The 12263-nt window shown below is 35.8% G+C and overlaps 1 protein-coding gene across 3 annotated transcripts in view; it reads left to right on the top strand.

Annotated features, from left to right (window-relative positions):
- Positions 1 to 12263, top strand: part of LOC108715732 (BMP/retinoic acid-inducible neural-specific protein 3) — a 562767-nt gene that overhangs the window by 503124 nt on the left and 47380 nt on the right. For all 3 annotated transcript variants that reach the window (XM_018261156.2, XM_018261155.2, XM_041561593.1), the window contains exon 6: positions 5613 to 5849. In XM_018261156.2, the coding sequence (XP_018116645.1) occupies positions 5613 to 5849 (237 nt within the window). The remainder of the gene's footprint in view (positions 1 to 5612; positions 5850 to 12263) is intronic.

The following is a 12263-nucleotide window of genomic DNA, read 5'->3' as shown; positions in this document are numbered from 1 at the left end:
ATTCTGATATCTCCGAACTTATCTTCCTTGAGCTCTTTGCCATATTTGACACAGTGCATCATCATTGTTTTCTTTGACATACTGTAGTATTCATAAATCTCTTTCCTGGCTAAGCCATATCTCCCTTTTTTGTATATTTTTTTCGGACAAAACCTTCTTAACACTTGATTTCTTTGTTACAGTCTTACAAGCCAATGTCCTTGTACCTCCACCTTTGACTTTGCACTACATCTCTTAGCAACTGTTTAACTCTTTTGATCAATCTCTCTAGTGGTGATCTTTCTTTAAATGTCTCATCACAAATGTCCCATTCCTTCACTTTATTATTCTCTTGGATGTCCTTTTGATTCCTAATCTACACAAGCAATACACAATTATCATAAATTAACATCATATATTTAATTCTGCACTCTCATTCATGCCCCTCAATCAACCCTTCAAATTTTCAACAATCTTTACAGAATATGCAACATATTTAGTCTTGAATCTAACAAAATACAAATCAATTCCTTAATCATGACCTGTTCGACTGCTATTACTTCTTCTTTCTAACCTCGCATTGGCTCATTTTCCCCAATTCATTCATTTGCTCTTTATTGTATTTACTTTCATTTACTCATTTTTAGTGCTGTTTTTTAGAATTACATTTCTTATCAGGAATAACATCATTATGATTGCTTGCTTATTGTTTTTTAAAACCTTGGATCAAATCTTGTTGGATAAAATATAATCATGCAGTCTGTGTTGGGTTAAAATATAAAAAGAATACTTTATCCTTTCATTACCTTTACTATTTTAAAACATTAATCTTTGCTAATCAATTATTTATTTGCCTTGGTATATTGCCTGAATCAAAAAACTTTTTAATGAGAAACCTTTTGCCATTTCGATACTGAAACCTGATGTTTTTAGAAAATGAAATTAAATTTAACATTCTTCACTACTGATGTAACAATGTTCAGTTAAACCAAAAATATAAAAAGTGCCTAGCATGAAGGGATATTAGTGCTAATGTATTATACTGCAATAACTTTCAGTAACAATTTAGACTTAGGGTTGCACTCAAGTAGCATGGAACAGCCTGGTGTGCTGTTGGCAAAACAAAGCTTGCTCCACCTTAAATACTTATGAAAGTCCCATTTACAGTGGCCACTTGGTTGTAATGTTATTGGCTAAGAAAGTAAGCTCGGGCTTTTAGCGCTGGTTTATCTACATACATTTTCTATGGGTCTCCTTTAAGCAGCTCAAAGTATTGTCAACGCGGGTATGTCAAACTGGGCAGCCTAACGTGGACAAAGATGCATTGGTCAGTTTCTGTCCTTATATATCAATAGGCCTTGTCCTTTCACAATATAAATACAGTTTCCCATGTTGCCTTCTGCAGAGAAAAGGTAGAAGTCTTTCAAACATTCTGGCCCACCCCCAACCAGGCATTCCATATTTTCCCAAATTTCCCTGGGCAACCTCTTGCCATATAAGTTAACTTTTGACTGGGAAGAACGCTGTTGATTCATTTTTTCCAGAAGTTTAAGGTCAGAGGTGGCGTCGCCTTCCAAGTCACCATTAGCTGGTGTTCAAAGCTAGACCTTCAGTTATTCCCAGTAAGCAAACTTCAGGGGAACATACGTTGGGGAGTCCAAGCATATTCTCCGCATAGTGCATTATTTCTGTCCGGAATCTCTGTATTTCAGGACAGTCCCAGAATATATGTACCTTGATCACGGTTACACTTGGGGCATACATCAGGGCAACAAGATAGATCTGGGCCAGTCTATGAGGTGTCAGGTATACGCGGTTGTGTATGTACCTTTCACTACTAGAGATATTGTTCTCAGGAATTTGACTCAGAATCTCCTTCCAGTCTCCATCATTCAACTGGGCAAACTCAGGCTGCCAGAAATGTTGGAGCGGATCAAAGTCATCACGCAGGAGAAGGGCATAGAACTAACTAAGCGACCTCACTAGTTCAGGGTGTCTCAGATATTTTTCTAGAGTAGTCTCCACTACCACTGGGGCTCCCTCTGGAAACTGAGCTGATGTAATTGCAAGGATCTAAAGAGCATGTGGTTTTGCAGCCCAAAGTCTTCCTTCAGCTGAGCAAATTGTTTTTTCTCCCCAGACCCAACCACATCCCCTAAAAACGTAATCCCCGCTGCTGCCCAAGTGGCAGCAACAGGCAATTGCCTGTATCAGAGTGTCATTCCACCATGGAGGGGACCACTTGGACCACTGATTTTTCTTACGGAAAGGAGACACCACCATTTTTTGAAAAACTGTACATAACGTCTTCCTACTTTGTGTAAGAATATATATTGAGGCTAGTCCCCTATGCAACTGATTGGCCAGAGCCTCGAATGAGGAAAGTATCCCTGCCTAAAGAACCACCGCTTGGTTGTTTGGATTGGGGTTCAGCCACCACCAAGCATATACCAGCTGGCTTGCGTGAAAGTACAGTAGGAAATTAGGAAGGGCTAATCTCCCTCTGTTATCTGGAGCCTGGAGAGTCTGCCACCCAATCCACGTACTATGGCGTCTAAATTCCTAAACCAATTCCTGGGGAGTATAACTGAAGAGTTATGGAAGGCATAAAGTAAAAAATTTTGGTAAAAAAAACATTTTCAGTATGTTTATGCGTCCAGGTAGTGATAAAGGCAGATTTGCCCAATTATGCACTTTAAGTTTGAGAGATCTAATGATAGGGGCCAGATTAAGGTCAACATATTTTTTGGTGTCTTTGTGTATTTCTGTCCCAAGGTATCTAAAACTATCTACCCACTGTAATAGGGGCCATGTCTTATGTCCCGCTGGGCTCCAGAGTCAATGGGGAAAATTAGGAATTTCCCCCAATTAATCCAGAGACCAGAAAAATCTCCAAAACCAGCTATCTCACTCAAGAGCTTGGATAGTGAGTCCCTTGGGTCCGCCAGATAGACAAACATGTTGTCCGCATAGAGTGATAGTTTTTCCTCCCACCCCTGCATCTGAAGCCCTTTAATTTGAGGGTTTGTTCTAATTTTTTACTTTCTTACTTTAATTATACTTGTAGTACTTTATCCATGTTCATGATGTGTTAATCTGGAAGCAAATGTCTGAATTTAAGCCACACAAAATGCATTGGGCTGTCAGATCAAAGCTTCCACTGGGGAGAGATTTCTGCTGACCATGCTGTTTTGTTGTATAATTGTGTGCTATTTGTGGTCTGACATCCTCCAGAGGTTACAGAGCTCCAGTACAAGCACAGTTACAGGCAATCAAGCATCTTACACAGAAACTGCTGTTTCTTATAGAACATTCATTAAAAATAACACACACACACACACCTTGGAGTTATTCAGACAGTTGGTGCTGTCTCTTGTGTGAAATACCTATAAGTAATATGTATGTATGTATTTATATGTAAGATAAACTGAGTTTGGTCAACATACAGGCAGAGCAGGCATAGTTCTGGAAATCATTCCAGGAATTGTCAGGAAAACAGGTTGAAAGTCAAGCAACAGGGAACCGGTAGCAGCAAACCACTCAGGAACAGGGTGAGAGTTGAGGGTTTAAATATGCAGCAGTGCACAGTATCTCTATGTGCCCAGATGGCTCCTATTTCCTGGCATATGTGCAATAATGTCATCACCTGCACCTGACAAATTTCAATATTTTCCAATAACAAGGCTAGTACAATAAATAAAATTGTGCTAGGCCATTTACCCAGGGAAAATACTTTGTTTTCATTATGATTTTGTGCTTATAATTTTGTGATGCTGCATCTGTTCAAATATTTACTGTTCTAGTACATCGGAGCATACAGAATCAAGCAAAGAAAAAATAAAGAAAAATTTGTTTGCCCTGGCTTTAAAACGTCAACACCATGAATTGATTCGTAAAAAAAGCAATAAAAGAAACAAATAGATCGCTTTTCCGATGTAAATGCAAACCTGTACCATATTGGGTTAAAAACCTGTTGTTAAGTGATAGATAAGATTATTTCTTCATTACATGAATATACCCCAAATGACAGTTTGTTTCCTAAAATGGCCATACATGATGCAAGGTGCATGCAAGCAGATCTCAGTTAATCTGGCCACCCATGTATTGCGCCAAATTGGAATGATCCAATTATAGGGGCCAAGGATTGGATTTTACAGCAGACCTACAGAAACTTTCAGGCAAGGACCACATCATCACAGCGGTGAGGTCATAGTGAGATGATAATTTCAAATCTACCTGACACATATATGCCCAATTTTGAAAGAGATCTTAGTCCAACATGAGGGCCTCATACATAGGCAGGTAAATTGGTATGTGAATGGTGAGGCCTAGGACAATAGTGCACAGCTGTTTCAGAGGGTGTTTGGCAAAGCCAGTGTCAAAAAACAAAAATGACCCCCTACTGCCCAGCTGGTAATGGGCATTGCATCAAAATGCCAGTGTGGGTTATTGTATCAAACACACAATCACTATGTGGTTATTTATCAGTCCAAATTAAAAATCCGAATTTATCTCAATATTTTATGCTACAAAATAAAATCCGCTCTGTTTTTTTTGCGCTTATTTATTATTACATTTTCCCAAAAATTTGCTTCGCGGGAAAAAAACAGATTTTCAAGTTTTTTTGGCTTTTTCATCCGATTTTCAAGATTTTTTCAGATTTTTCCCCCGAAAAGTTGGGGTATTGCTCGAAACACAGCGCACATCAAAAAATCATTGGGACTTCTCCCATTGACTTATGTGTAACCTCGATAGATCTGAGATACGGTATTTTCTGATTTGGACTTTTCCATCCTTTAATAAATTCCACAAAATTCATTATTTTTTAAAACTCTGTTTTTATAAAAAAAAGATTGCACATTTTTCGTGATTTTTGCATTCGGTGTTTAGTAAATAAGCCCCTATGTTGCATAGGACTTATACATTGTTGTTAAATCAACCAGAGGGGGGTCCATTTTAAAAACTGGAAATTAAAGTTACAAGGAGCAGCTTTATGCCGCCCCTGGTAACCCGTTTGGTACTGCCGTCTGAGACTTGTTGCTCGACCCATTGCTTAATTGGCGTGGCACCCCTGATTGGATGTGTTTTAAATCTCTGATTGAATGCATAAGCCTATCTGTTTCAGTTGCAGGACTAACTAGCAATATTTCCTTATATCAGTCAATTAAACATGTCAATTAAACATAAATCTTTCCATTACAGTGTCTTCAGTTAAATACATAACTAGAATGGAAGAAGTAATTCATACGTACTGCATGGTTTTGAAACAAGATATACTTATATACATATACTTGTGTATTATTAATGTAATCACCAAAGCTGATGATTATTTAACGTACTGTATATATCTTCCTCAACCGTATTAAGACTTGCCAAATATCAACAATGCCCTTCCATTTGAAAATCCCTGACAATGCAAGGAATGTGAGATATTTTTCACTGCCAGAGGCACCTTCCACTGTACAAAATGCCCATAAATGCTTTTATACAGAAATGCTGAAAATGTAATTTTCTATGAGTTTGAAAGATGGATATCTAAAAAAAAATCACTAGAATGAATCTTCAGTTTAATGGAGAAAGTGTAATAAAGTGTACATTTATTGAGACATCATCATGTTGTTCCTTTTCTTCAGGTCTTCAAGTTATTCTGCCTGAATATCTGCAGGAAAGCTTTGTACAGGCAGCCCTCAGCTACATTGCCTGTAATTCTGAAGGGGAGTTTATCTGCAAAGACAATGATTGCTGGTGTCACTGTGGCCCCAAGTTTCCTGATTGTAACTGTCCATATATAGACATTCAAGCCATGGAAGAAAACCTGGTTCGTATCAGTGATACCTGGAATATTTATCACAAGGAGTTTGAAGATTCAGGTATGCAGTCTTTTTATTGTTGTTCAGCCAATAAATGTGCATAGTTTAAAAATAGTTTTTGAATTTATAGCCCTTAACTAGTGTTGGACCATAAGAATCACCCCCTCAACTTATAGTTTAGGAGTAATACAACTAGAGGAAGCTAGGTTGCATATTTTGGAAACATTTTAATTTTTACTCTATAAATACACTAAACGTAAACATCAATATATTTTGCTATATTGTATATGAAATTTGGGCCGATTGTGGTCTTCTGACAAATACTTAACTACAATTAAAGATTGTTCTTGTTTTGTGAACAAAAAAGAGGCATCACTTGTGGACTCCCAAATTGCATCTGTACTCTGTATAAACTATATTTCAGTATGGTCCTAGCCTCAGCAAATTAGACTTTTTCTTCTTCTCTGCTTCTTAATTGTGTGGAGAGTTGGATCAAGATGAGAGGATGCTCCTTATAATAAGAAGCTCTCTTTTCTGCATGTAGTAAGGTAGATAGGCAAATGTTAGAGTTGTATGATCTCTGTAGGTAGAAATATACAGAATAAACTGACCATTGAAATACCAATTAATACAACATATATGTCTCATGCGATTAATGATGTCCATATCCATGCACTATGGATATTGCTCCGTTTGAAAATTTCCTCTGCAGATGCACCATGCTGACTGGTTTAGCATCAACAAGTGAAACAATTAAAAGGGGCACCTGCTCTTCTTATCATTCATGCTTTTGCGCAAGGGGTTGGAACATTAGAAAGCCATATAGGATGTGGCCCTAATATACTCTCCATCTGTTTCGGCCTTACCAGTTGGAGGCATGCCAATCATGCTGTCTATGGCCGACTTAAGCCTCTGTGTGAGTACAGAACTAATTACAATGAAATTAAGGGAAACAGAAACTATATAGGATGGTTCACCTTTGAGTTAACTTTTTAAGGCAGATTTACTAAAATTTAATTTGTCAGGTGTTTGGCATTTAGAAACAAAACAAAAATAATTCAAACACAGTTTTATTGTCAATTTCAAACACACAACACAAAAACATTTGAATTGAAAAACATAATCGCATTAAATAACATGCAAAGAACTAAATCCCATTAAAGTCACATTCTACTATAAGTTATCAACAAGTCTGCAAAATTTTACATTTAAGACACCATAGTGTGCTTATAACATGTCTTCTTCTTAGCAACTTTTTAATTTTTTTATTGTTTTGAATTATTTTCCTTCTTTTTCTCCTGGAAACTGACCCAGGCAACCAAAAAAACGGTTGCTCTGCATCTCTAAAATCCTGGAGGCTTATTTATCAACATTCTTATTTTAGTGGTTTTAGCGGTTGTGAAACCACAATTAAACTCATGTTCTCTAAAACCATTAATGTCATGAAATGTATTAAAAAATCCGAATATAAAAAGTACAAACATACAGTAAGAAAGCACTGAACGATGTGCAACAAAATAAAAATACCTCTAAAACCTCTAAAAACTTTAGTTTTCAGCCAATTCCAGTGAAAAAAATCACAAAACCTCCAAGTCCAAATTGATTTAAAGCAGTCCAATAGGACTCAAATCAAAATGTGGACTCAAATCAACTTTTTCAACTTGTGTTTTTTACAGATTCTAGCATAATTATTAGTGCACCAAACTGCATCCACAGCAACCTGTGTGCAATGCATCAATATAGATAAAAGTCCTGCTCAAATTGCATTACAGCAACAAAGTGATAGTGGGAGCACTTAATGGTACACAGCCAAGCTCTTGCGTGCTGCAACGTCCAGACCATTATCCCAAACGGCAATCCAGGGCAAAATCAATGTAGACGAACGGAGCACCACAGAGCCAGAATAATATGTGAAAAAAGTCAAAATTTTATTCTAAATCCATTAAAAATTACAGCAGCAGCAGTAGCACTGACCATATCCCCCTTTAAGAAAACTGGAATGAAATGTTCCAATGCAGGAAATAAACAGTTTAAAAAAAAGCTAATCAAAAAGCCTTGATACCGAAATGGAGGTTATTTACTAATATTCAAAACTGTCTCATTCTTTTCTTAAAACCACTTCAGCCAAACTTCTGTGCACATTTTTACCGTATTTATCAATAAATTAACTGGAAAAATCTGGTGTGGGAAAAGACTCGCTAAAATAGTGAAAAAATCCAAACTGTGCGGGTTTTTCCGGATTCTGAAAACTCTATTTAGATTATTGTACAAAACCCAGCGTAGCTCATGATATCTTCCACTTGTAAAAAGGACATCTGCCATTGACTTCTACATGACCCTGGCAAGGTTTGAGATGGAGTACTTTTTTATTCATACTTTAAGCAGCCTCTGGGTTTAGTAAACCATGAAAAGTTTGAGTATTTTTTTAATCTGAAAAAATTGTATTTTCCCCTTTAAAACTCCGACCAGAAAATAAATACCCCCCAAAGCGTCTGAAAGTTTTGAGCTCTTTATAATTGTAGACAAAAATACACGAGAGATAGGAAAGTTTCTCTGTATAATTAATTTAAATGTGCCATTTGCTGTAAGAGAAATGCTGGTCTTCTCTCAGAGACTCTGAAAGGTAATTAGTTTTTCTTCAAATAAATAAACACTGGCTTTTGACAAAAAGTTTATGTAAAATCTACTCCATTTGCCTGAATACTTTGCAGGGTTTTACACATGAGCTGTTTTATGTAATATATTTTACTAGAGACCTACATTGTTTGGGGGATACGTTTTCCTTTAAAATGATAAAGTGTGATAGTGCACCAGTTATATTACTAGCCATTAGCTTTTAAACCAACATTCCAATAAGATAGTTAATATAAAAACATAGATAACATTGCTCTATACCCCTATGTTCAACACATGTTTAGTACATAGGGATTGTAATAAACTTACTTTTTGACTATTCGTTTTTAATTATTTCTTGCATTAAACAAGGCAAAGTATGCAACTGAAAGCAGTTTCACGTTCAAACTTTTTGTGGTCCTTCCCAGCAACTGTGAGAGAACAGTGCACAGATAAGCCATCTATATAAAGAACTCCTCCTTCTCTGAAGATTGACACAGCCTGCAGCTGGGAGGAGGGAGAGTGGGGTTTGTTTATACAGAGCACAGTATTTCAATCAACTATCTACATTAGATGGGGAGAGAAAAGGAAGTATGGGTTAAAACAATGATTTGTTAGTGCTTTAATTGAATACAATGTGTGAATATTCACATGGAAAACACTAAGGCTCATCGGCAAAGCCTAGGTAAAACCTAGGTGCTGATGCATCCGGGGGCTTCTCTTACCCCAGGAACAATTTAGCATACATCAGAATTCACAATTAATTGTAAGCCACCATCATCAGCATGCAAATTCCCCAGTTATTTTAACCTTGTAAAATGCAGTCACCTACCAGTTTAGACATGTGACATGGTTCATGCAGAGCCCGGAAGTCGGCTCGGGCGGGAGCAGGTGGAGGGAGGGCGGGTCTGGGTTGGATTTTACATTCATAGAGGAAAAAGAGCAGTTTGTGGGAACATCGGGACAAAATTTCGATGTAAAATCTGGGAAAACATTACTTAAAATCAGGGAGATGCACTCATTGAAATGCGTTATAAATTGGTGGGACCACAAATAAAAAATGTAAAATGTGGGAAAACTTAAAATCAAGGTACTTAAAATTGAGGTTTCACTGTATGCTAGCAATTCTATGAACAAAGCTTATTATTTCATTTTAATAAGATGACAAAAACAGTAATTATAATGATGGCTGGAGATTAAAGGAAACCGTCAAGCAATGTCTTTTACAAAGTCAGGAGGCATGTAATATTGCTTTGGGATGACTTCTCATCCTTTTATTTTTCTTCTTTTTATCTCAACTTCCAAATGACCCAAATATATTCTGCCACCCTTTCAGTTCATTGACAATTTTGCTGCAATAAATTTTGAGGCAAAAAGTCACTATAATGGAGTGTGTTGAATCTAATACTATTGGAAACACACATTCATCCATCATATTTTCAAATTTCATGCCATATTTAGAAAAATATTCCTTGTCCCAAGGCGCACTATGCTTTAATGAATCAGTTGACAAATTATCACCATGTAACTTTTAATATTTAAAATCTTGGAGATTATAAATGGTTTTGCTAATGAGCTTTCTGTTTTTTTAAACATTCCAACAATCTGATTGATTTCAACGATCTGAATCAATCATTTGTGCAAATACAAAATAAAAAGTCATTAGGAACACTGAAGAAAACATAAATGACTTCAAAATTGAGAGGACTATCTGATTTACAATCTAAGATTAGTTCATTAGCAATGTCCTGCTGAATTGCCGATTCATTCTCAGTGCAGTCTCAGGAATGAGAAATCTGCTTGTGTTAGGAAGCATTGACATTTTATAGAACCGCTAGTCTCACCTTACAAAATATAAGTACGGATGAATCTAAGTTTAGCTGTAAGTTTAGAAGTACTTTTACTTAAAATATCTGATGTTTGTCTGACTGCATAGTGGCAGTTGGTAAAGAGTCATTCTTACTTCTGAGCTCTAATGCATTCTATAATCTTTGAAGCAATAGGCGTCAGTGTCACATAAAAAAGGCTTCAAGCTGATTTTCCTCATTCTCACATCAGTAAAAGTTTTTCTAAACACTCTTTTACACCAGTATAGATGCTGTTCTCTTCATATTAAAAGAGTATAGATGGCTGTTCACTTGTACCTTTCTGAGAATTAAAAAAATTATATATATATATATATATATATATATATATATATATATATATATATATATATATATATATATATATATATATATATATATATATATATATATATATATATATATAGAAAGCCTAGCAATATGCATCATTAAGAACAGAATTTAGATCTGCTCATCTCAAAAGCACTAAAAGCTATACTAGATGAGCGTCACTATTTGTGTCAGCCACTCACCATGTTTTCTCAGCATTTGACAAGTGCTTAATGGGTCACTGGCTCAGGGGGCATACTTTACATATACTTGCATATTTCTGGTGCAGGTTAAACAGGTGGCTAGCACACATTATAACACTCATTTAGCAGAGTCCAGATCTTATTTGAAAACACACACATACACAAAGGGGGTTATTTATTAAAGTCTGAATGCTAAAAACTCAAAAAATTCTATCCAAATTGAAAATAAACCTTGAATTTCTTTAATTTAGTTTAGTTTTAAAAAGTTTTATTGGGTTTTACATAAACAAGCAAGATATAACAGTGGTCCATTGAAGGACTATAAGACAAACTTATACAGCTTAGAGAGTTAGGTGTCCTAGAAAAATGATAATTAGTCATTTGATGATAGAGAATACATCTAAGCTGTTATTAAAGCTAAGTAATAAAACTAAAGTAAAACAAAACATATTAATGTAATAAGGCTCAGCTAATCTTGAAGGTTGAACAAGAAAGATATAATTAAGGATATGCAGGAACATATAAGTGACTATAAACACATCACAATTGTAAATAATCATTTTAATAAATAAATAAGGTCAAATTGTGGATTCTAGTTTGGTTGGACTTTTTTCAAATAAAATAATCAGAAAAATGTGGACTTTGATAAATAGAGTTTTTATACTTGCATATATTTTCAAGGTAGGATATTTACAGAACTTTCTTTTAGTCAAAGCATTTGGGCATAGTGTTACTGCAGTGTATTTAACATTTGAAGCATCAGTAACTTTGGATTTCATGAAGTTCAGCAACTTTCAACAGACAAGGTCACAGAAAAATAGAACAAAGAAGCTTAACAAGACTGTATAATGTTAACTTCAGCCTCTACCTACATATATTGGAATCACATAGTAGAAATCATTTGATTAATGCAGAGTTAAAATATCAGGGTCATAAATAGCACCACAAACCACAAACAAAGAATTTAGTGACACAAAATAGGGGGGATGTTGTAATTGGGAGACGTGGCTGGAAAGACAGGGCACATGGGAAATGTAGTATGTGTGGTTTAAACACAGCATTCTGGAAAACTGGCTGGTCCTCCCAGAAATAGTATATGTTTGCAAGCCCTCTCCCAAAGCATACTGTATATGTTGGGCATATATTGGCAGATACCAGAAGAAAGTGCAATAAACAGAAACACTATTGTAAAACATTAAAATCCATTTTTGTGGGCTCCAAATAATTATACAAGTAATGTGGAAAGTGCTTAGTCTATAGGTAGGTGGTAGTAACTGGTCCCCTGCTAATATAAGGACAATCTACCAAACAATGACTTGAATGCATTATTAAGAAACGATTCATGGTCTTATTGATGAGATTTATCTCTCCTATTTCAATTACAACCTAAAGATTCACAAAGAGCCACACGGGGTCTGAAATTTGCTGAGAAACCTGAAAACATATGCATGAATAAAGGCAGTTTCATGATATAACAGTGCTTG

Source organism: Xenopus laevis, chromosome 4S (assembly GCF_017654675.1).
Source record: "Xenopus laevis strain J_2021 chromosome 4S, Xenopus_laevis_v10.1, whole genome shotgun sequence".
NCBI lineage: Eukaryota > Metazoa > Chordata > Amphibia > Anura > Pipidae > Xenopus > Xenopus laevis.
Note: the sequence above shows the minus strand (reverse complement) of the source record. Positions and strands in the feature narration are given on the sequence as shown.